This window comes from Ambystoma mexicanum, chromosome 14, assembly GCF_040938575.1.
Source record: "Ambystoma mexicanum isolate Mex_15411 chromosome 14, UKY_AmexF1_1, whole genome shotgun sequence".
Taxonomy (NCBI): domain Eukaryota; kingdom Metazoa; phylum Chordata; class Amphibia; order Caudata; family Ambystomatidae; genus Ambystoma; species Ambystoma mexicanum.
In genome coordinates this window covers 545,788,257-545,814,539 of record NC_090940.1, presented here as the reverse complement: position 1 = coordinate 545,814,539, position 26,283 = coordinate 545,788,257, and the positions used below count along the sequence as shown (strand labels likewise).

The following is a 26,283-nucleotide window of genomic DNA, read 5'->3' as shown; positions in this document are numbered from 1 at the left end:
TATTCAGGGCTGCTACGTGGAGGTCGACGCACACCTTCACGAAATTCTACTGCGTCGACCGGGATTCCAGGGAGGAGTCCAGGGTCGGCCAAGCAGTGCTGCGCAACCTGTTCGCCTGAGGTGAGCCTGGTGAGGAGGTAAGATGCTTAATGTTGAGTTTGATGTGATGCTTAATGTTGAGCCTTTGCCACCTCCCGTGGTTGTGCATGTGTGTACTGCTATGTATTCTTTATTCATGAGCATGTGAATCCATGCCAGACCCCATGCTGGAGAAGGAACAAGTTACTTAGCTGTAACTGTTGTTCTCCAGCATGGGTCTGGCATGGATTCACATGCGAACCCTCCCGCCTACCCCTCTGCGGCTCTTCACTTGGTCATACTGCCACTTCACGTGCTTCCAAATCTGAAGATGGCTGCCACAGGCGGTGCTTAGGTAGAGGGCAGTCATTGGCTGTGGTCAGTATGACGCAGAGACCAGTGATTGGTTACTACTACGAAAGACAGATCAGAAACGAAACTGATACTGGTTTTTTCTTTACCGAGGATTCCCAGCCTGACGACGGGGAATATTCATGAGCATGTGAATCCATGCCAGACCCATGCTGGAGAACAACAGTTACAGGTAAGTAACTTGTTCCTTATTTAACTCTTAGACATGGGTGCTTATTTATATCTTGATTATGCTTTCTTATTCATGGGTTCTCATATTTCATATTGGGATGTGTTTATTTTCAATTCAGATACAAAATTAAAATTATCTTCCACTATTCCACCCATCCACTCTGACCCGTGGTCCCCTTTTCACTGAGGCGGACTCACCGGTCTTGTCATGGACTGCTTCTTGCGGCATTTCGGAAACTTCTCTGCTCGCGGTCTGCTTTCGCTTGTTCCCTCAGGCGTACAGCTTCTTCCACGGATCGCTTGATTCCCTGCTGTTTCCGTTGGAGCCCCGGTAGTCTTCCGTCAGCGATCCTGCACCTGTAAGCGTTCTTGAGTCCTTCCAGCGCTCCTGGTACCTTCGCTGTGTGCCACACTTCTTCCTCCGCTCTGCTTCAGGCTGCCATTGAGCCCCTCTCACATATCCACCCCCAGGGTCAGAATCCGATAGCGACAGCCTTTCCCTGGCCCCCTGGGAGGAGGATATTTTGGTGAAAGAAGTCAGGATGCCCTAAGATTGCTCATACCACCCTATCTGCATAGGCGGCAGCACCTTTTTCCCATTGCACTTCTGCGCCCTTCCCATGGATCACTTGTTCCCAAAACAGTACTTGTCTTGCCAGGGAAATTACTCCCTTCCCCTGGCCTCAAGGTTTCGTATTCAGTTCTCTCATTTGTCAAGAGAATGACTCCATTCTCTTGACTGGCTTTTCTCCAACATGAGGAAATGACTCCCTTCCCTGGGATTTTCAGCTTTATCCATGTGGATTTAGAACTACCAGGAGAATGACTCCCTTCTCCTGGTATCTTGATTTCACAGTCACTTTACTCTGTACGTTACTCTGGGGAAATGCCTCCCTTGCTCTGATGATCCTTGTTTCACTGCTTTCTTTCTCCACAGTTCATATACAAATATCCTTGACCCAGGTTTCCCCAGTATCGCCCACTTGGTCTTCTTGCTTGCCAAGTACAGCCTCAAGGAAGATGACCTGTATCTTTTCCCTTGTTTGAGTGTGGGTCCCAGACCTGTTTTTCTCTGTCCATGTAATTTGGCAGACTTGGTTCACTCTCCTGCCAAGTAGTGCCACAAGGAGGATGACTTGTACTTCCCTCTTTATTTGGGTGCAGGTCCCAGACATGTATTTCTCTGCTTTGATGATTTTGAAGACTTGGTTCACTCACCTCTTTCTCTGGTTGTTGGGGTTCCCCTTAGCCCTCTTATAGTTCTTGTGTGCCACCTTAGCATCTCTCTGCCCCTCCAATGAGCCTGTAGCCGCTTGCTCGCTACTAGGCCGTGAGGGAGCTGCCTCCGCCCGCCTTGTGAGTGTTCCTTCGCCCCCTCTGGTTTTCCCATACTGCCTGTTACCTTGCTTCGGGACTTGGTACCTTGCCTCAGCTTCCTGGGGCTGAACTTCGCCTCTCTGCTTCACTGCGCTCTCGTCTGCGGGAATTTGTGACCATCCGGCGTCTCCTGTTCTCAGGCTGCTCAGCTTTCCTTCTTCTGAGCGGTTGACATGGCGCCACTCTTCGAAGCCCTTCAGGAAATCTCACGGCTTCCCGCATGTGTCCTCCATTCCGCAATGTTTCCTGGACATGTTTTGAATCTCCTGCGATGGAGATTCCTTGCTCCTGATGCCTCTGATGGCTGGATTCGACAAAAGGTATAGTCCTTTGTCGACCTTTATACTTTTGTTGCAAGCATATTATTGGTAAAAGGGTTAAGTCCCTCTTCTGTTTCCCGGGGTGTGATCTTCATCATTCCGTGGGGCCAACTTGTCTCAGTCCTAGTTCTACTTGGCTCTAAACATGTTCTTTTTATCCCAGTACTTCCCAAATAGACAAGGTCTTGGGTTTTACAACAGTACATGTCTCTACAAGGTACTGAGCTCTCAGAAGAAGAGAAAAGAGAGCGAGGATTTGTGCTTGTGGTGTGATGTCCCAGGTCATGCTCTAGATGGTCGTCCTTATCCCCAGAGGGGGAATCTCTCCCCATGAGATCCTACCGCTGTGTACCACCCCCAAGGGGACTATCTGGTAGAGGCCTCACCACCCTGACCTCGTTGGAAGGTGCTCCCCCTCGGGGAAAAGTGACGGCATCCCGGGATTCGTCACACTTCCCGAAAAGCTTACTGAATTAGACCTGTTTTCAAAATAGAGCCTAAAGAGTTTTCACAATTAGTTATTCTCAAGTCCTCTCTATAGGAGTTTGGATTTGCATCAAGGAAATACCTTGTACTCCATATCAGTTAAGATATAAATACAAAGCATCTATGGATGACTTGTTGTGGTTCAAGGCAATCTACAGCTCTAGTTGGTACTTTAGCCTTGGGAATGGGTAAGGTCTTTGACTTGCAGGTACGCGACTCCTTGATCAAAGAGAATACATGCCAAGCCTTGAAACCTATCAGCTGGCTAAATATTTTTAAAACGTTACATCTGGTCTCTGTGGCACAGTGGTATTGCCTCCATCCGCCCGAGCTATTAATCTCAGATTTTAGAGGACATGGATAAGTTCATCGTTTGTGATAGGATGCTGCAGATGAATTCTCTCTGTTACGTGAAAAGGGCTTTTTTGACACAGATGTTGAACAGGCACATGTCAAACAGTTGCCTGATGTAAGTCCCAATGCATGGTCATATTGTGCTATGTTTATCCGAAAGCCTCTACTCTGAAGTCTGATATTCAGAAGAAGGTACTGAATCTGCCTTTTGATGGCGGCAAGAGGTTGTTTTACCTCCAGTGCAGACAGTGTGTAGCAGTGTTAGGGAGAATTCTCAAAATGTATTATTTATTTATTGTTATTTATCTGTTGCTCCTCTGCTTCGCACTTTCCACTTCTCCCCCTTCCATGCACTTTTCCCTTCCCCCTCACACTTGCGTGTTGTCAGTGTCACTGGGCCTAGTAAGATTGCTGTTTTGTTTTCCCCTGTTCCCCTCCCTTGCCTTGTCGCGCTCTGAAACACTTGTGTATGAGCGTGATAGAAATAAAATATCAATATCTATAATTCGTCTCTACCTTAGAGACCCCCAGCTATTTTGCTGAACTTTGGGACTTTGTACTTTTTATTCTTAATGTTTTCTGTGTTTGTTTCTTTTTGGTTATGGAGTTTATTTGTGTCACACAGCACCCCCAGGCTTTCCCAAGGTTTAAATACCTTCTCTGGGATAAACTATTTATTTATTTATTCATATTTGTTAAGCGCACAGAAACAGACCTGAAGCATTGTGGCGCTGGTTACAATAAGAAAGAGATGCTTATTTACATCCTAGAGGCATACACGCATGCAGGTTTCTACAATAGAAAAACAATAGCAACGTGTGTATGTTTGGCTGTGGGTAGTGGAAGTTAGTTGAAGAGAGAGGTTTTGAGTTTTTTCTAAAAGCTGTAAGGGAGCATTCTGCTCTTAGAGCGTGAGGGAGATTGTTCCAGAGTCTAGGTGCTATGTAGGGGATGCCCGACCTCCCGCTGTAATCTTGTTGATGTGTGGTACCGTGAGTTGGTTGGTGTAGCAAAGTCTTTTAGGTCTGGATGAGGCCGGTCTGTGAATAGTGTCTGAGAGATAAGGTGGTGCAGTGTGATGGATGCATTTGTGGGTAGTGGTCAGAACCTTGAAAGTGATACGTTCTTTGACTAGGGAGCCAGTGAGCGGATTGTCTTGCATGTGATATGTGGTCCCTTTTGGAGATGCTTAAGGCTGCTCTCAGAGCGTTGTTTTGTGTGACTTGCAGTTTGTTTAGGTTTTTTTTCAGAGGAGCCGGCTAGGAGAGCGTTACAGTAGTCAAGTTTCGCGCCTATGGTAGCTCTTGCTATTGATAGGCAGTTTTCTTTGGTGAGGAATGGTTTGATGGCGTTTATGAATTTGGTGCTTAGCGCTGATGCAGAGACAATGGCATTGACTTGTTTGTCCATAGACAGGGTTGCATCAATGTAGACCCCTAACGTTTTTACAGAAGATAGGACTGGGATAGTGCAGTTGTCGATGTTAAAATTGACATAGAGGCTATCTAGCCTGGCGAGTGTAGACTTTTGGCCGAGGATCAGGATTTCAGTCTTATCCCCGTTAAGACATAGGCCGTTAGTGGCCATCCAGGCTTGAATAGTTGCGTATATGTGTTTTAGGGCCAGGGCGTCTGTGTGGTATGAGCCAGTTAGGGGGAGGAGCACTTGGGTGTCGTCTGCGTAGTTGGTGTAGGCGATCCCAAGTGCATCCAGTTTATCGAAGAGAGGCTTTGTAAAGAGGTTGTACAGCTTGGGTGCTGTACAAGAGCCTTGTGGAACACCGCAGTGAGTTATGGATGGTGTTGCGTTGGATGTGTTTGAAAAGACTTTCATGGCCCTCCCTTCTAAAAAGGATGTTATCCATGAGGTGGCTTGGTCTGAGAAATGTGCAGAGTGGGAGAGGTGTGAGGTGAGGGTCTTGTCGTCCACTAGGTCGAACGCCGCTGAGAAGTCAAGGAGAAGGGCGGGTTTGCCTGTGTCCAGTATCTTAGTTATTTGGTTTTTAAGTTCCAGCAGAGCAGTCTCTGTTCCGTGGCCTTTGCGGAAGCCTGACTGTCTAGTACCAAGGATGGAGTTTGATTCAAGGTATAGTTGAATTTGACTGTGTGCCACTTTATCTAGAATTTTGAGAAGGAAAGGGACTGTCGTTATCGGTCTGTAGTTGTTGGGCAGCGTGGGGTTGAGAGTGGGCTTTTTTAGAAGTGGGCGCACCCAAGCTTCTTTGAGGCTGTCTGGGACGGAGCAAGCTTTGAAAGAAGCATTAATGAATGCGGTAATGAGTGGGGCAAGTGGTTCAGCACAGTCCTTGATTAACTTAGGAGGGCATGTATCGCCTTTGCAGGTCGATGGCTTCAGATGTTTCAGGATGTCCAGGACTTCTAGTTCTGAGACTTCATTGAAGGCAAATTTAGGGATGTTAGTGATTTTGCTAGATGTTGGAGACTGTGAGTGCAGACTCTGTTTCGGTAGGGTATTGTAGTGGTCACGGATTTTGTTTTGTAGGAGGTCTATTATGTTGAGCATGGCAGCTTGGATACTGTTGCACCAAGCTTCGTCCTTAGTAATCTCGTCAGTGGACGTGGGAGACACTGTGAGCTCTTTAAAGATGGAAAAGAGTTCTCTTGAATGGGACTTAGAATCTGATATTCGACGGTTGTATGACTCAGATTTGGCATTGAAGATGGCAGCTTTGTACTTTTTAGCAATGGCTTTGAATACGTTTTTGGTGATGTCGCACAGGTTTGCCTGCCAATCTTGGAGCGCCTAGCGCTTGTTGGTACGCAATGCTTGGAGGTCCTCTGTGAACCATGCGTTTGAATGGAAGGACTTTTTTTTCCTTTTTTTTTCTTCTAGGGGGGCAATGGAGTTTATTGCATTAATGAGCGTATCCTTGAGAATGTCTGCTAAAATGTTGGGATCTTGTGAAGAAGGGTGGGGCGAGGCATGGAGTGTTAAGAAGGGGGCGTAGATTGTCTGCAGTTAATTTTTTGGAGCTTCTAGCTATGGTGGCAGATTTATGTACTAATGTCTTTTTGGTAGGTGTCATGGGGATAGTGAATTGTATGCAGCTATGATCTGCCCACGGGAGGAATGTGTTGGAGGTGATGGAGGAGTTGCAGTTATGGTCGGCCAGCCAGTCTAGAGTTCTGCCTTTAGTGTGGGTGGGCGATACAATTTTCTGTGTGAAGTCTAGGTTGGAGAGGTCCTTAAGGAAGGAGATTACTGTTTTATCCTTGGGATCGTTATAGCCTAGATTAAGATCACCTAGGAGTATGGTTTTGGTGGATTTTTTTAAGTTTTCGCTAAGAATGTGATTGATTTGCTCTTGAAAATCAGCTGGGAGTCCTACTACTGTTTCCCCGAGTAAGCAAAGTGAAATTGACTTTATTGGTCTTTTAAATTCCTAGACCAAGCACACCCTATCTGACAATAGAGTGCTGGAGGGGTTACTTAGTATCCCCTATGTCTAGTTACTCATGTAACAGTCAAATGTTACCCTTTCCTCTCGGAAATGGCTGGTGGCAGTGGTTTTACAACAAACTACCATAATTTTTCCCGACCCCGAACTATTCGTAGCTCCAGTAATGTTAAATCGCGGGAGCCATGTTTTTCAAGATGGCGTCTGAGCCTCCTATGTTAAGACAGGTCCCGGTCTTTTTTTTTTACCATTTCTTTGTGGAAAGGTCCTTCTAGAATTTTTCTCTGCGCGCCAAACCGGGTTTGGTCTCTTTGTTCATTCGCCTTTGAAGGGCTTTAAGGGGTGAAGTCCGCCTCTGGCGCCCGAGTGTCTGGGGTGGGCAGGAAGTGAGGGAGGTGCCCGAAACACCCTGTGCTTAGTCTCCTAGAAGACCCAAATGCACTCTGTGGTGATTGGCTGGCTGACTGTCTGTCTGGCAAGGACAGCCACCCTCCTGGATGAGTGACAGCTAGGCTGGAATGAATGGGAGAGAACTGAATAAAAGGTGAGTCTCTTGGCTTGGAAGGCAGAGTCGACCACTGGAACGAAAGAACCGAAGACCAGCTGGAAGAGGACTGCTGCTGCAACTCCTGGACCTTTGGTTTGCACGGTGAAGCCCTGTTTCAGGTCCGAATTGCCAAGTTCACCTCGACAGAGATGCCCCTACAAGGACCCTTAGAGTTGGTTGGACCAATCCACTCGACAGTAAGCCACTTTCCTCAGAGTGCTGCAGGAAACCTTATGACCAGTTTGTGTGCGTTACTTACAGCCACCAGAATTGAAGTTTGCCAAGTGCCTGCTTTTTGACCAGCCCCAGTGCAGTGCAGGAGTCCCCCGACGTCCTCCCTCTTGTCCCCACGACTGAGGCACAGGAACAGCGAAATCTACAGGTACTGCCAGCAACAGAAGTCCTCAGCTGCATCTTTTTCTTCATTGAAAGGTACTGAGAGTACTTACCTCTCACGGTGAAAGTGCTTGAAACTTTTGCAACTCGCAGGCCTAGTCCGCTTGTGACCCAACATGATTGTTCTTTTTACAAACTACTTCCAGGACTTTGTGCAGAGACTTTACCGTTTACTTAACAGAACCGCTTTATCCTATCCAAGACTTTAACCCATTGATTTTGGCCTAGCCTTTGAATTGAATTGAATTTACTCTTCTGGTGAACTCAAAGGCTATGCACTGTCTAAGAATAATTGTAACCTTTCATGTTCTAATAATCTTTGCCTTTTACTCATCTTGAACAGTATTCTGAAATAGTATTGAAGTATATTTGTGTGTGATTATATTGCCCCCTTCTAATGAATGTTTTATAACTGACTGATAAATACATTAATAAGAATTTATCAAATAAACCTTGAGTGTAAGAGTTTACCTGAACATTTGTGATTGTAGACCTCTGTGTAACATCATTACTGCTCACATTTCCCCTCTTGAGATCACCCTGGCTGCTCAGCTCCGCTACCAAAACTGTGTAGTATACCAAAGGTTGATTTGCTTACACCTGTAGTGCTATTTGTGTGTAGTGGTCCCAAAGTGTACTGCATACAAACTTTGCCTAACAAGCAGTTTAAATCTGACCTTTTGATGGTCAGATCTATATTCTCTACCTCAGCTACCGTAAAGCCTTCTGTTTGTGACATTTTTCAATGGCATTCAAAGCCTTTAAGCATAGGTAGCCTGCTAGGACAAAGGGCGTCTCGAAAATAAATTCAGCTATTCAGTGCAAGCTTGAGCTTTTCAGAGAAAAATCTGAGGTAGGCCACTCGCGAACCAGCTCTTGTGTGTACAATTTATAGTTTCCACCAATGGTTAACTTTATGCTGAATAATAAAGTACAGGAGGCAGGTATTGGGCATCGTAAGTAAGAATTGGACCTGTCAACATCAAGGAATCAAGAAGAATGAGAAACGCTCACCTCCACCCCCCAAATGGCGCCTGCACTTGCTGAATGGGAGTGTCGTGTTTCAGAAATATACAGACAGTTGACGAAACCCCTGAAAGTTGAAAGCACTGGCCAAGTAAAGCATCTTTTATCCAGAACCCACCACCTTTTCCAGTTGGGTGCCATCTTTTTCGTCCAAGGGTAGTCCATAGACTGCCTCAAGAACTACACCAGCGGTACAAACTTTTATTTAGAAAGCTGTTTCACTGGATGTGCACTGCTCCCTCCAGTTCTGCAAATAATCCAGTACTTCACCAAGTTTTCTCCCTTTCTGAGCTTGCACCACAGAACACACTTTTCCTAAACCAGGTGACTCTGGGTTACACCAAGGAGTCGAGCAAACTTTTTTCCATTGGCACCAGCCTTGGTAGTCCCTGATTGATTTTTTTTATTTTTTACAGTCCACCGTTCCTCCATAGTAATGTTCTTGACACTGATGACATTCCATGCACGAAAAAGAGTCGAAGGTCATGTCTTACAACTACCAAAAGGATATAAACCTAGTGGGAAGCAATCATCCCAGGTACTGTCCGCCTACACTCATTTATCCAAGAATTGAAGCAGGCTGTCTAGTGATGCACCCAGTCTTCCCTGGTTGTCCTTTTTACATTGTCTTACAAAGCACGACTGTCGTTGCCCCTCAGTCAATCCAACGAAGTACAAGTAGTTGTCTACAAGACCATTTGTGGTCAGCTTTGTACCTGGCCCTTCAAAGAACCTCATAGCACCTATCCTCTACCATCTTTGTACCCCTTTGACACCCCGCTGGCCCACCCGTACAACCACATCCCCTATGGTATGGTCATCGCCACAGTGGACTCTTGGAACAGAAGCAGAGTGGAACATGTTTGGCCAAGCATGGATATGAGATGCTTTCTTTTATCCAGACAAGATTACTTTTGTTCCAAGGAAAGAACTGTTGGTACTTGCACTTATGAGCTACCATCGCAGTATCCCACTCCTTGTGATCTAGGCGCATGACAGGACTGACCCCAGCAAAGTCTCTTGCATAGCTGGTTGATTTTTCCAAAGCCAAGATTTGGTACCTATGATAACATTGATTTGGTGGCTTTAGATCTTCACCCTCTAAAGGTATTCTACATTCCTGGCTAAAGCTCTCCAAGTCAACTCGCCATGGTCACTCCTATTCCACATCCAGATAACCAACTGGCGAAACCTTCCCTGCACCATGACGACCAACTTTCCAGAATGCCCCTCCCCTGGCACATTTTGTAGTAGTAATTTCTGGCCTCTTAAATGGAAGACCCCTCATCTCCTGTGGAAAAGGGTGAACACCTTATTGAAATGGCATAAAAATATACCAAACCAAGATTAAAGACAGCTGGTACCACTCTTACAACTTTCACATTGTAGTTTAAAACGCTTTGTTTTCCAAATGATATTTGGTTCATACCAGAACCCTTCCGTACTTGGAGAGAGTAACTAATACATATCCTTCACTGGCAGAAATGTGTCAAACTGGTTGAGCCTGTGTGCACTGAAAAGTGCTTGAATAGTATATGCACATGTATATATTGCGAAGTAAGAAATCCGTTGCCAATATTCATATACAGACACAATAGTTATTCGTCCAATGCATTTCATATAATGGCAGCCACCATCAGGGACATTTCTGTATCTAAATGTGTACAAAAAAATAGAACAAATAAAAAATGAACGGTTTGATATTTCAGTCTTGCACGTTTGAGATGATATTGATGTATAAATGTATTGCATATAATAGGAACCTATTGTACTGACTTTAGGACAACAGTTTCATCGAGCCCTTTATTCCCTAAAGGGGAACTGCGAGTACTATTGCCAAGTGATCTAACTTGGATTATTTAGTATGGGCATTGTTGAACTATTGCTTTCAGGATAGGGGTTGGGTATATACAGATTAGTATCAGTGTTGCTGTGTTTTATACCCTTATTAAGGCCTGTATGATATTTGCAGGACCACACTGCTAATTTAGGTTACTTTAACATTGTATTGCCTGAAATGGGAAAATTCTCAGCAATGTGCCAATTCCCTTCTACCTTAGAGACCCCCAGCACTTTTGCTGGACTTTAGAACTTTTTATTGTTTTATCCTGGAGAGAGTGAGACCCTTTTCCCACTCTCTCATGTATTGTTCTGTGATTTGAACTCTGTTTTTTTTTGGTTTTGGAGTCTCACAAACTCGATAGGCATCATATTTTTACATGGTGACACACAGCACCCTCAGTGCAGTGTCACAGAGAAGTCCTTTGGATTTCTGTTAAGGTTTAAATACCTTCTCTTACATAACTACTGTTTCCAAGAGCAGTAAAGTGATATTGACTTTACTTATCTTTTATACCCAGCACACACTATCTTACAATAGGGCACAGGGGGGAGGGGGGGTTACTTAGTATCCCCATTTTTATTTTAGTCTTGCTACAATTAATGGCTGGTGGCAGTGGTTAACTTTTTACTACTATTGAGTGTTTCTACCGCGGGCTGCCATTGCAGCTGCAGTAAAGCACCAATGGGTGCCCATTTTGTCAAAATGGCCCAGTCTTCTTCCCCCCCACCCCCCCTTTCCTGCTGGAAAGGTTCTTTTTGAGATTTAATCTGCGTGCCAAACCATGTTTGGTCCCTTTGTTCGTTTTGTCTTTGGTGGGATTCTCTGGTGCAGCCCGCCTCCGGCTCCAGCGTGTCTGGCAGGGCAGAAAGCAAGGGAGGTGCCCGAAACCTGCTGCGCTTAGTCTCCTTGGTTACAGGAATGCACCCAACGGTGATTGGCAGGCTGGCTGCCTGGGAGGACTGTCACCGTGCTATGTGATTGACAGCTAGGCTGCAAATGAATGGGAGAGACTTGCATAAAAGGGGAGGTCTCTTGAAGTCTCGCCCACTGGACGAAGGAATCTGAAGAAGAACTTGGAAGAGACGCTTGATGCAACTCCTGGACTGTTGGTTTGCCCAGTGAAGCCCTGCTGCAGTGCCCCAACTCTGAATTCTCCTCGACTAGAGAAGCCCTGCAAAGTGCCCCTTCTCCCCTTGGGTTAGTGGGACCAATCGACTCCAAGACAAACTCATCTGGAAATCCTCTCGTTGCTGGCTGTACTTTCATTTGCTGCTGCTGGAAACAAGTGCCAGGGAGAGGAACACCAGAATCGAGTGCATCGTTTTGAAGTTGGACCCGAGCTCCAGGAAGATGCTCCAGACTCCCTCGAAGCAGGATTAACCAGACCTGAGCCATCTCAACAGAGTGCTGGACCTCAGAAGCAAGGAAAGTCCACCAAGTGCCGGAGAACTGCGGAGGTGCTATTCTCAAGAAGCTGAAACCGCAACGTGCCGCTGATCTGAAGTTTGCTCATTGCTTCCGCCGACCTTTAAATCATAGTGCAGGTGTCCCGAGGCGTCCTCCCTCTTGTGCCCATGACTGAAGCCCAGGAACAAAAGAATCTGCCATACTACAACAGGAACAGAAGCCAGCTGGAACCAATTTCTTCAGACGTAAGGTACTGTAAACTAAGGGATACTTACCTCTTGTTGTGTAGGTTGCTAGCTCTCAGTTGAGACTTGCATTTGCTGCCTTTTGCAGAGAGAGTTGCTTGCAGCTTTGCCCATCACAAGCCTCCCAGCTTGTGGCCCAGTGGTGATTACTTTTTCAACAAAAACTCTCTATAACATTGTGCAAGACTTTTTACTTACCTTCAAGAAGTGCCATAGCTCCCCTAGACTTGGCTCAGTTGACATTGGCTTTCCTGGCTCCCTTAAGACTCTTTTAACCTCTGACCTTTTGTTTAATCTGTCCCACCAAAAAGTCATATATACCTTACTTGTATAGCTGGGAAAGGGTTAACCTACATTGCATTGGGGGTTCAAAAGTACTTACCTATTTGATAAACGTGTTAACCATTGTTTCTTCTCCTAACCTTTTCCTTTTTACACCAACCTCCGTATTGCTCTAAATGTACCAGTGGTATATCGGTGTCCACAGTGTCCTAACTATTGAAGTCGCCTGAGGGTGTAGAAAGTGTCTGTCTGCAATCCTAAATGGGCATCTACTGATTTACTGAAACTGACGGTGTGTATTTTTGAAGTCTATTTTAGTGTTAGATCTTTTGCTCCTTTTTAAAGAAGGCTTATTCAAACTGACTCTTAAATACATGAATAATTGTTTAATCAAGAAACCTGGAAGTATACGTTTTATTTGGATACTTGTCACTGTGAAACTCTGTTGCAACCCTACAGCTCACATTGACCCCTCTTGCGATAAGCCTGGCGGCTCAGTCACTCTACCAACTTGTGTAGTACATGCTTCTACCAAAGGTTGGGTTAACTATTGCCAAGAGGACAAGGCTGGTGCAGTCTCCCACAGGGTACTGCATAAATCTTGCCTAACAGGTTGTGCGTTTCAATGTGGTCAGCATCCTGCGATTGTGTATATATTACTTTTCTTTTATTGTTTTTACTTATTCCATATGCATTGCTAAATAATTGTAATTGTTTTGTAATTTCCTTTGTGGATATCATGCTATTGCTTCTCATGCATTTGTGTTCGATAATTGCTGTTAACACTAAATCCCCTTTTCTCCTAAGTCTCAGCCTAACTGCTCATCTGCATTACAAAGAGAGAGTTGAGCTTTTCATGACAGATATTTGAGGGTTCACTAGGGTTTCTTCAGAGAATCAGCTTCCAGTTGTTCTGAAAAATCTCTGCTTCGTAGGTGCGACAGAGCTTCAGGCTATTTGTGGAGGTGCCCTCCTAGTTCATTTGCATAAACTGTGCATTTATGGGGTTCCCTCGCTTTCTCTTCTGCCAAAAAAGTTAACTTCAGACTGAGATAAAATTGTCTGAGGTCTAGCTTGGCGTCGGTTTTCTACATGACACTGCAACATTCCCTGCCTGTATACTTCCATTTGTTGCATGCCGATTGACTCTTTCTCGTTTCTCGTCCCTGTCCACCCATTGCCAGTTAGGTTCAGATTCCTACCCCGTAACTCTTGATTTGCCCAGACAATCTTAATCATAGCCATGTTTCCCAGTTTGGCTGAATCTACTTCTGCTACCACATATGACAAGTGCTTTTAGTTTCACCCAACTTCCCCAAAAGTAAAGATCCAAGGATGTGCTCTTATTCCATCAACCTCTGCCTCGAGAAACAGGATAAGCCTTACAACAACACACCATGATGTTTGTGAAAGAGACTCTTCGAAGGTACACAAATATCCTATTTGTGTCATCTATAGTATACCAGAGAAAATAAAAGATACAAATACTAAAAGAGCAGAATCATGAGTGGCCATCCAAATTGTACACTTTAAAAAAATAATAGTGTAATGTACTGTAGCTTCTCCAACAAATACTTTCCATAGTTTTACTATGCGTGAACTTGCTGATCCGGCTTAGGGGAGAGGATTATGAACCTAGAATGGGACTTTATAACATTTTGCATCTTATAGACATTGTTCTAATGGAAAAGAATGGTTGCACCACGGTAACCTTTTCCTGCATGTTTTAAGTATATCGTTTTTAATTGCTCCACTTTATTGTTCAAGTTTTACCACTGACATTTATGCATTTTATGTTCCCCATATTAGTCTCCCAAAGTTCAAGGAACTGATAAAACAGACCATGCAGAAATGTTCAGCTTGCAAAATACCATCAAGGTAAGATCATTAGTATCATTATGGTTTTCCGGTTAATCACTATACACTCTGCATGACTAAACTTATTTGCATGAAGAAGGATTTCTGAAGAGTGTGCAAGGTTGAGGTATTGGTTGGTGGGAGAAAGTGGTAATTGGGGGTGAGTGTGCTTGTAAGGGCGCAAGTGAGACTAGCAGAGTAGAGTTTGAATGAGAAGGTGATTGGGACCGTGAACGGTTGGTGACTGGGTGAATGTGTGGATAGGGGACGACTAGTAGTCTGGAGATGGGACAGTAGATGGGAGCAGGAGAGTTGGCATAAGGAGGAGAATGTCGGAGGGACAGAGAGGGGGCGGTGGGAGGGGGGGAGGTCGACTGACTTCAAAGTTCTCCCAGGGACATAGTGACAAAAAGAAATCACAAAGGGGAGGTTGATGGAGTGCACACGCACACGCACACACACACACACACGCCCCCCCCACTCTTTCTTGCTCTGTTTTTTCTTGCTTTCGGTTGCTCTTTATTTCTCGCTCTTACTTTTTGCAAAGGACAGAAAAGTTGAATAACTTTGAGCACAGTAAATCGGCACCTAGCCTTCAGTATATTCTCGCTCGACAGCTACACAAACTGAATGAAAATTAAGTTGCTCTGCTTTTGTCACTGGGAGATTGATTTGGTGTCCTGCTCTGCAAGAATGCTTTTCACTTTCTGGTGTTGAGAAGAAAGTCACCAAGTTCTACATTTTAGTGTTTGAGGAGTACATAAACTCGGGAATATCAGTTTTTCTTTTCACAATTAAGTTATGATGTGCAAATACCTCTCCTGCTTTATGTGCCTCCTACAAGGAACCCCTTCTAGCATGCTAACTGTTTGTCACTCTGTAAAATCCACTAACAATACTAACCTAGTCTTTGCTCCCATACCCATGCATTCTCCTGCACCCTTTTTGAATCCCCCTCCATCTCCCCATCTGCATCTCAACAACTCTCTCAGCCAAAGGTTGACTTGTCCTTTCACAGCTCTAAAATAAGAAATAACTTGCAATGTTTAAACTGATACAACATAACATACTAACACAAAAGAGGGCCACTCGACAGCGTTACAGGACCTGCACTCAGCCCTGAATATTTTTCACAAAAAATAGGCCAGGTTACCCTGAAATTATAAATAATCTTGCATCCATCCAATACATCAAATCTACATTACACAGGAGACAGAGAGAGCTAACCTGCCCCTCAAGTGTCTGTGCCTATCCCTATAATGCAGTGGTTAGCGTCTATGACAGTTGATAGAACAAGTAAGAGGGAGAATACATCCGATCACCTTTGGTCAACATCGCTAAATCGACGTCACTTACTTTCTTATATGAGAGAAATCAATTACACTTGTCATTCTTGCTTGCCTTTAAAATGTGCATGTCAACCAGTATCATTGCAATCAAACATGATCAAAGATCGGATTTATTTAGATAAAAGATTGATTATCCCTTCTAAACAGCCAACACGTGTTTCGTAAAAAAAAAGTTCAGAAGAGCCTTTATCAAGACTGTTGTAATGCCGTGTTCAAAACAAAAATAATAATGGCAATCATAATGATAAAGCATAATCGCAATCCCAAAATTAGGGATAAATTGTACATACCAATGTCCTTTTTAATGTAGGCATAACGGAAACATGGGGAGGAAAGAGAAGAATTACAAGACAAAAAGCAATGGTTAGCAGAGATTAATAATGCTGTGATTCAATCTATGCAAACCTAGTTATATAGCACAGCATATGAATATATTGGATGTTTGGTTTCCCCTTCATTTAATGATAAGAGTGATATGTTGCACAGTATTCAGATTCGTTAGATGCAGTGAAGCACCAACATAATCTAATGTCCAAAAGTGATGATCTCCTCCCAATGGTGGCAGTGTGATGCATATGTTTCCCTGGTACGGCATGTCCATTGATTCTGGTTTTCTATTCCATATAATGAGAATATCATCAATTCACCAATAAAGTCCTGTCATCCTTCAACCAATCTAAGGAATTGTTTGAGGTAGTGAAATCGTTTACCTCTCTGACGCATGTTACACCCCCCCCAACCCGTACATTATGATTCTGTTTTGTTGTCAATGTTGCAAGCATTTGCGATCACATAGAGGCTACGGCCCCCTGTCACAAGTCTGAGTCTGTCATTGGAGAACGCATTGGAGCTGTTTATTCCTGCTCTCATTTCCTGTAGCTTCTGTATGGAGACAGTTGCCACAGTGGCACTTCAATTTAAGTCTGCTGCTCCTTCAGATCCTATTCCTGTGGCACTACTAAATGAAATAATGCTGGAGGTTATTTCCTGGATTACTGCTGGCATTAATAATTCTTGCCAAAGCGGGATTATTTCTGCTGAGTTAAAATAGACCATTGTTCTCCCTCTTTTGAAAAAACCCTCACTGGATCCCCTAATTTTGATCAACTATCAGCCTATCTGTCTTCTTCCTTTTTTTTATGAAACTCTTGGAATAAATGGTTGCTCCTCTTTTGTCTACATTTATAGACAGATCGACTGGTCTTGATCCTTTTCAGGCTGGGTTCCGGCCTGGGCAGGGAACACAGTGTCCTGGTGTCAGTGCTGGACGATCTGGCTATGCTGGTGGATGGAGGTGGAGTGGGTGCCCTGATACTGCTGCACCTCTCTGCAGCATTTGACACTGTGGACCACTCTGTCCTGCTGTCCCGCCTGGCACTGTCTGGCCTATCTGGACACGTCCTGACCTGGTTTGCCTCATTGTCTCTCCCACTCTTTCTTTCAATCTCTCACCCTATCACATATTGTGTCCTGCAGGGCTCTGCCCTGTCGTGTCCCTGCTTTTGTTTAACATCTATGTACAGCCGCTAATTGCCCTCATCCGCTCTCGCGGCTTCTGGTGCTACTCCTATGCTGATGACACCCAGATCTTGGTCCGTTTAGATCTTGACCAGGCTGAGATGTTGCAGCGGTTGTGTGAGTGCATGGAGGCTGTGAAGGGCTGGATGGATAGCAACTGGCTGAAGCTGAGTGGGGACAAGACAGAGGTTCTGGTGGTGGGTTCCTCTTCTCATATCTCTTCTTGGGCCCCTTCCTTATGTCCTGTGGTGCTGGGACCCTTTCCTATCCCGGTATCAATGGTCAAGAATTTAGTTGTCTGCCTTTCGTCCTCACTTTCTATGGCCTCTCAGGTTGGGGTGGTATGCAAAGTGGGTTTCTATTTTCTGAAGGTATTGCGTAAAATTCGAACTTTTTTGCCTGTGGCACTCCGCCCCCAGGTGGTCTCCTCTCTGATTCCCAGCCACATTGACTAATGCAGTGCCCTCTATCTGGCTCAGCCCATGATAATGATAATGGCATCATTCACCGGCTGCAACACCTTCAGAATTTGGTGGTCTGGGTGGCCACTCTCTCGCCTTATGGGGCCCACATTAGCCCTGTCCTCCACCTTCTGTATTGGCTCCAAGTGGCAGAAAGGATTTGATTCAAATCTTTGTTTGGTCCACCGGGCAAACTATGGACAGGGAGCAGAATTCCTAAATGATAGGGCAGAAATCTATGTCCCGAATCAAACTCCCTGATCAGGTTGGGCTAATCTTGTGGTCATCCCAACATTTCGGCGGTCGCGAATTGGCGACCGAGTCTTCTCATTGGCTGCTGGAAAGCTCTGGAATGAGCTTCCTGTTGCTCTACGAAGTGTTCAGAATCATCTCTCCTTCCGGCGACTCCTTAAAACCCTCTAATTCCAGGCTGTTAGTTCGTATCTCGTTCTACGACTGTCTTAGCGCCAAGATGCCACCGGGCAAACATGCGCTTTATAAATGACACTAACATAACATCACATCAATGTATCTTTGCCAAATTATGACCTTATCGATCAACTCATTATTGTTCAGGGCATGCGTGTCTTCAAAATGTGCCATGAATAAATTGGCCAATGAAGGGGCCAATTGGGCACCCATTGCAACTCCTTTCATTTTTACATAATGATTTACTGCAGTTTTACTCCTCACCTGCTCAACATCCGTATAGGAGTGTCCTGGCTCCTGTTCCCTCATCCTTGAGCAAATAGCCGTCTGCATCTCCATCCGGCTTAAGGGAAGAAGACCCTGTAGTTTCCGGGTCACTTGATGCGCTGTCTATGCAACGCAACCACGTACAGCCCTGTCTCTATGGCAACCAATGCGTGGCTACGTTTCGTACGTCTAATCCTGTTGCCAATGAGCAACTGGAGTTTTTACATAACGACCCCAACAGAACTGCCAAAGATGTACCAATCTGGCCAAGGTGTTTCTTTTAGATGGAAAAACATGTGAAGGCATACTACACATGTTGTGAAACTATCTTGTCCTACCACCCTTCTGGTCAGGAGATGTGATTAAGATATGTGTTGAGAGTCTCCCTGAACACTGGAGATTTGGTAGTGAGTTTGCTGGGACTGTACATCAGGTGGAAATCTGGAAGCTACATCGATAGATTTGTGCACCAGGCTTTGATATTACCAGAGAGATAGAAGTGCAGTTGAAAGTGCCAGGAAGGTCTAGGCTTGCCAAGTCAGTAGAGAAACTAAAGCGGTGGGCCAGGATGGAGATGGCTGAAGCCAGGGAATGTGGTAGGAATGTTCCGAAAGAGGGACTTATAAACTGGAACCAAATTCTGCAAAATATGTTTTACCCTTCAGATGGCAAAGACCTAAATGTATCGCACACTTATTCCGGAAAACATACCAGAACCTGTTGGTCAATCGCGTGGAAATGCTGCGGGTATTGTCACGTGTGTACTGAGTACTGTACCAGACAGCTACTGATGAATTAGAGCTTCACCTTTGACAAATGCACCTCTCATGTTTTATTTGGGTGGGAGCGAGGTGTGTGCTGGTTATTGCCGGAGAGATTGTTCAATAACTTGAGAATGTTTCATGATATAATACTTTATAAAATGGACCCTAAGCTTTGAGCTGTGGGAATTTGATAACTGTTATACATGAGACATAGAAAAATGAGGTACCCTAGCTATTCGCTTTACCCTTCTGTGATGGGTCAGTAATGTGAGGATCACACCTGTGTATAGTTTTCTCAAGGTTGACATTTTATTTTAAACAAAAACAGTTAATAAACCCTAACTAAACTTACTCTACCAGGGGCTTCCCTACCTAGTCTGGGATCTAAGGGAACACCTCCTAGCATACACAAAACTAACCCTCACACTAAACAAAAAAATATACCAAGTATCATATGAACAACATAACTAAAAGATTGCCAAATATCCATTCTTGGGTGATTTTGGTTTGTTCTGGGCAGATCTTGCTCCCCCAGGAATGTCCCAAAGTCAATTTCTTCCAAGGAAAAGAAAGTCTTAATTCACTCTTTGAAAAGTTCCAAAGAAACCAAAGTTCACTCAAACAAAAATCCACTGGTAACAGGTCCTTCTTCGTTTGATGGAAAGATTCCCTTTTCAAGTGCCACAAAGAAACCAGCACCAATGGTATTCCTGGATAACCTTCTTCCAGGAAAGAATGGATAACTTTTAGGACAAAAGTACCACTTTTGCTTAACAACAACTCTTCTTTTACTTCTGCAGTGTCTGGAATACGCTTTGTTAGGATGTTTCTTCTTCTTAGGGTTTGCTCTCTCTCTTTAGCAACTCCCAATCTGCAATGATACTGTGAGAGCAGACACCTTTGCCCCACAGTTTGTTTCTGCTACATTCAAATAATGTTCTGACAACAGTATAGACAACCACAGTTCTTCTGTTTCTACTTGGTATTTTAGGCTACTTCAATAAGGCACTTAAACCTCTACAGGTTGGCAAGGCACTCTTCTCTCTTGTATGGTAAGAAAGGGCAGCCTCCTTCCTTTCCTTTCTGTCTTGAGGCTACCACAAAGTCTGAAGCTCCCAGACTGCTTCTCTCTCTTAACTTGAACAATCTCAGCTCTACAGATGTAGAAATGATTTCTTTTAACAAGCACCCAGCTCCCTTCCCCAGCTTCATGTACACCTTCTTGTCTCCACTTGTTGCCCCAAACCTGCTGTGCCACTCTCCGAGCCTTGGCTAACCTTTTCACCCTTATGTCAGAGCACTCTGGGTTTACAAAAGCTTCAACAGCGTTCTAACATTGGCGTTCTGTTCTTAATTGGGCTGGATTCACCTTCAAAGTGGTTTGTGTACTGGGTTGGGTAATGCTTGTTCTAACTTCTAAGACTGCTAAATACTTGTTCAAGATGTTGCAAGTATCAAGATTCTCTGTAGAAACTAATTTAGGTACACAAACCTTTGTTTTGAAGACAAACCTCTACTTAAAGGTTTGCGTTCCCTCTTTTCCGGGTAGCATTCAACTTCATTAGAAATCGGGAAACACAGTTTCATATGTGCAACCTCTCTTTGATCTTAGATCAGCTTTTAACATTGCGGGCAAGTCAGCTTCTCCTTCATAAAGTTTACCGGCAACATTCTCCTCCTTAATTGGAGACACGCAACTTTTAGGCAGGATTCTATGCAGTACCCTTTGAGTGCACTACAACAACCCTGACTACAGGTAATAGGAAACCCAACCTTCAATATAAGCTTGTACTACACAGTTTGGTAGCGTGTTGAGCAGCCAGGCTTATCTTAAGAGGGGTCAATGTGAGCTGTAGGGGAGTTACACAAAGATTCAAAGTGACAAGTATTCAACTCTTACACACAAGGTTTCTTGAATAAATAATTATTAATTTATTTACCAGTCAGTTAGAATAAGCCTTCTTCAGAAGGGAACAATATCAAAGCAACACACAAATACACTCCAAAACGATACTCTTAATATCTCTAAATCAGTAAGTACCCTTTCGAAGGGATTGTGTCCTCCAACGTATTCCTTATCTTTATAGATTTACTTCCAGCTTGCTGGCCTCGGAATTTTTTTTCAGTAGAGGGCGCTGCGCGTCGACGTCCCTCGAGTTGGTGTCCCTCGACGGCCTCCGTATCGACGCCGACGTCATCATGCGTATAAATAGACTCGAGCAGCGTCCCTTGCTCAGTTCCGTTTTTCCACGCTTCGTGGGCCTCGGAATCGTGTTTCTCAGTTCGTTATTCAAGTATATTCTAGTTAATCCTCGAGTATATGTTAATCTTTTCGATGGCTTCCGCATCTGAACCATTGACCCCACGGTCCGGCTTCAAAAAGTGTTGAGATTGTGGAAAGAAAATGTCGTTGACGGATCCTCACAGGATCTGTTTGTGGCCTGGGATCGGAACTCCATTGTTCAGAATGCGAGGACTGCATGTCCATGACGGCGAAAGCCTTGAAGGAGCGTAAGGGGAAGCTCGAAAGAGGTAAGACGGTTAAAACTTCTACTCCTTCGCAAGTTTCCTCGGCAGAGTTGAGGCATTAGTCTCCTCACCGTCACAGGAAACATTCTCGTTCGAGAACTCAAAGCAGTTCCCATCACTCTTCGAGATCCAAACATTCGAAAAAGAGACGTTGAAGATCTCCCTCTTCTTCGTCTTCCTCTGTTTCCCCGGAAAGGGTCACCTGCCCCACAAAACACAGCTCTCCAGCTTAGTGGGAGGAATTCTGAAAAAAGATGCTTAGCGTCTTCGAGAAAGCGGCCTTGACCCCCTTGGAGACGGCTAAAGGTGATACCCTCGTTGAAAGACCCGAAAAATCGAAACGCTGTGAGTCGTTGCACCCGGCGAAAGAAACTGCCCGGGAGCGTCACAAGCCGTCGAGCAAAGGCAGTAAGACTGTGTCATCAACGCCATCGTCGAAGGCCCCTTCGACTCATAAATCTGCATCATCGACGTCATTATCGAAGGGCCCATCGACGGATAGGTTGGTCGAATCGACGCCGTCCTCGACGCCGATAAAGGATAAACCTACGACTGTCACTACTTCACAGTCAGTAGTCATACCGACGACCTCCACCATGAACTCGAGAATGTCGTCGATAACCTCGACGACTCCGAGTAGGATTCCGATCCTCTCGAGTTCTTCGAGGTCGCTGCATACATTTTCGGCGCCTTTTTCGGTTTCTTCGAAGCCTTTGACTTCCGCGTCGACAACGTCGACGTTTTCTCAACCTGTCACTACAAGCCTTGCCTCCTCTGCTTTAGAAATGGGTTTTAAGCCTTTTCCAAGGTCAGATTATTTTAGATACATTCAAATTGTGGCTTTGTAGACCCAGTCTGTCAAGGCGACATATGTAAGTTGTAGATACAATTTGGTCTGAAAATAAAGAGATTTGAGTATATGTCGCGTCTAATCTGAGTGGTGGTTAAAAAAGCCACTTAAACCACAGGTGAAAGTTATATGATTCAAAGGACTCAGATGAAAGACAGCGCCAAAATCCAGCAAAGAAAAAAAGGTTTTAATTGATCATGCCCTGGGATTACACAGAAGATAGTCTACACCTTCCAAACTAAATACAATCAATACACAAAAGCGGGATCAAAAACAAGCACACCAAATACATCTTTTGCGAGCTCAGATGTAGATTCTGAAGGAGAAACAATCATTACAGATAAAGGAAAGACACAATTGACAACCAAGAAAAATCAACAAGGGTGTAAGAACCAAATAAAAGGCTACAAGAAAGGTAACAGAAACCAAACACCCAAGCAGGTCCGTTTTCAGCTACCGACGAATATGTCACCTACGCCACTTGCACAAGGAGGCAAGGAAGGAGGGGGTGGGGAAGCACAAGAACCAACAAATCAAGAAGCACAAGGAACCACAAACGGAAGATTCACCCGAGCGAGTGTGAAGGAGTACAACGGGAACAAATAGGACAAGACCTTGTCATCAGCCTATCCAAGATAATACTCACCGAAACTGAAAACAACCGTTTGTGGCGGTTACTTAAACGCCCGCCATCCTGCAATCTGGTTAAAGCTATTTTTCTACTACTCTAGGCATAGTTTGTTTTAAATTGATTTTAGTAATTTTAATTGTCTTCATTGCCTTGTTGCTTTGCCTGCTTTCTACTTACGTATAAGCTACTATTGTGTTTGCGTTGTAAAAGAAGCACAACTTCAGTTATCAATAACAATTTCGCCATGTACTTTAAGTACTTTCTGCAGGATACAAACGTATTTGTCTAGTTGGTGTACCTCGCTGTGTTCCACTTTGTAGAATCTCACCCTTCCTAGTGATTAAGTGCAGCTGCTGTATTTGTAGATATATAGAACTACAAATACCAGCAGACTTGTAGTCCTTCGAACCGTACTTCGTGACACGTCGGGCGCGTCTGAGGCAGTTTGTGGCGGTTTGTGGTGAGTATCTGTGTCTGCCACTCCTTTATTGGTTTTTCACTGCTCACTTCCAAATTTTATATTGGTTCACTGACCATTCATAGCGTCTCATTGTGACCTTGTCTCTTCAATTGCACGCAATCGGAGAAATAGGCTTTTGCTGAACACTCGGGACAATACTGAACATGGTGTTGTTCACACACCAACTTCTGGATCTCTTGAACACACTTTTAGTCCTTGTGAGCCTTCATCACCAGTGGAATACTCCATCTGGTATTAGCACATCAATAGGAACTGGAACGAAATACATGTTACTCAATACTCGCTCTTTAGTCAAGCACTGTCATGAGGTTGCTGAACTCATTGTTCAGAACAAAGTGCATCTATGTGGTCTCACCGAAACATGGTTGCACGATACTGCTTTCCATTCCTTAAATTTGGCTACTCCCTCTGGCTACTCCTCTTTCCATTCTGATAGACTGGAAAAACGTGGTGGGGGGGTGGCAGTAATTTACAGATCTACTATTAATATACATAAATCCAGGGAACTAGTCTTCGATCAATGTGAAACTCTCTTTCTTAAATTGAGTCTCACCTCAACAGCCTCACTCAATATTCTAGTACTCTATAGACCACCTACTGATACCCCCCTCTTTGAAGAACAATTGTTGGCTTTTATTGGTAACTTCTGTAAGCCTCATTCACCTACCATCATACTAGGAGATATCAACCTTTGGGCTGATAACCCCCTAGATGTGGCATCCACTTCTCTAGTTGATTCTTTATCCTCACTATCCTTCACTCAGCATAGCAAAGTCCCCACCCATACAGGTGGTAACACATTGGACTGGGTAATAGCTAAAAATATCCCCATTAACAATATTAATGTAGATCAATGTATCTGGTCAGATCACTTTTCTGTAAGTTTTCAGACAGATCATAACTATACTAATAGTTCCAATAATCTGCCAATCTCGTCTATCCTGTCAAGGAACATATGCAAAATCACGCAAGACGACTTTCGTACCACAGTTATACCTCTACTACCATCTATAGAGATGTCCATGCCACTTGGTGATTTTGTAGCAAAAATAAGATCTGCTCTTGATACTGCACTGGAAATATTGGCCCCACTCATACCATCCAACAAAAAAAAGGGAAAAAAGCGCCCTATATTCCTTTCTCAGTTGAAATAACTGAGGCTCGCTCGAAAAAACGCCAATTGGAATGACAATAGCACAAACAGCCCTCCGAGTCTAACCTTAATTCTTACAAGCGTGCTCTCTTACACTATAAGTCACTTATCCGCTCCACGAAAGAACTGCACCTCAACTCAAGGGTCTCTAAAGCTAAATCTAGCTCTAAAGAGCTCTTTAGCATCCTCCAGGAGCTTAAAGGTTGCACCTCCACATCACTGTCTCCAGCGGACAGCGCCTGGTGTCAAAATATCCATAATAGTTTCACAAATAAAACCTTAACGCATCAAAACAACATCAGTGCTCAGGTTAAACTATTATCTAAAACCACGATTACGTTGGATAACTTGGACTCCTCCAACGATCCCGCTGTTTTCACTTTTAAATCTGTATCTATAGAAGATGTCATTGATACTGTTTCCAAACTGAAACCAACCTCCTGTAAAGGAGATGTCTTTCCAGCCTCCTTACTCAAAGATCATATCCATACTCTTGCCCCATGGATTACCACTTTTGTGAATAGATCATTTCAGGAATCCTATGTCCCTGAGAACATAAAGGAAGCATGGGTTACACCTCTACTTAAGAAGGAAAACTTGGACCCTGCAGAGGCGGGTAATTATCATCCAATTACCAGTGTTCCCTTTTTGTTGAAAATTTTAGATAAAATCGCTTACTGACAATACCAAATTTTTGTCGAGGAACATGACATGCTGGCGTCACAACAATCTGGGTTTCGCCCTAATCATGGGACTGAGACTGCGCTCTTAGAATTAAAATCTTATATTGCCGTTCTTGTTGACAAAGGTCATACAGCCCTGCTGCTTTTATTAGATCTATCGGCCGCATTCGACTTAGTCGATCACCAGCTCTTGGCCGATAGACTAATCACAATTGGTAAATGTTCTCCAGAAGCTTCAGCTTGGTTTAAATCATTTCTGGGCCCATGAAACATGAGGGTAACAAAGGATAATGCTCATTCTATAGCATCCCTATTGTTATGCGGTGTCCCACAGGGCTCATGTCTTTCCCCATTACTTTTTAATATTTACTCACGTCTCCTCTGCGCTCTTTTGTCAACCATGGGCATTTATTTTGCCAACTATGCCGATGACACGCAGATTGTTGTCCAACTTACTGGTGAGTACTTAAAAGATGCAGAACATATTAATGCTATCTTTGCTGAAATCCAGAAGTGGATGGCATTTAACTAATTAGCCCTTAACAACGCTAAGACTGAGCTGTTGATCTTAGGCACCCAGCAGAAATTAAAGACACTTGATACAAAGTATGACAACTTCCTGATAGGCCAACACGTCATTGCTGTTTCTAAATCTGTAAAAACTCTAGGGGTCTTTTTTGACCCTCAGTTATCCTTCACCCGTCAGGTCAATTACCTTAAATCTTCCTGCTACTATTATATCCAGCTCTTATGGCAGATTCGTCAGTTTCTGTCTAAAGAAAATCTTGCCTTGATCGCAGCTGCCATTGTAAACTGCAAGCTGGACTATTGTAATAGTCTGATGATTGGTACTTCGCAGGCCAACGTGAAAACCATGCAGATTATTCAAAACAGTGCAGTGCGGGCTGTAATGGGCCTTAAGCGTAATATGCACATTTCCGATGCTAGGCGTAGCCTGCATTGGCTGATCATAAAGGTTTATCCATAGT

The 26,283-nt window shown here is 44.1% G+C and overlaps 1 protein-coding gene across 1 annotated transcript in view; it reads left to right on the top strand.

Annotated features, from left to right (window-relative positions):
- Positions 1–26,283, top strand: part of TRIP11 (thyroid hormone receptor interactor 11) — a 1,018,241-nt gene that overhangs the window by 210,830 nt on the left and 781,128 nt on the right. The window contains exon 5 of the mRNA XM_069637842.1: positions 14,132–14,200. Within this exon, the coding sequence (XP_069493943.1) occupies positions 14,132–14,200 (69 nt within the window). The remainder of the gene's footprint in view (positions 1–14,131; positions 14,201–26,283) is intronic.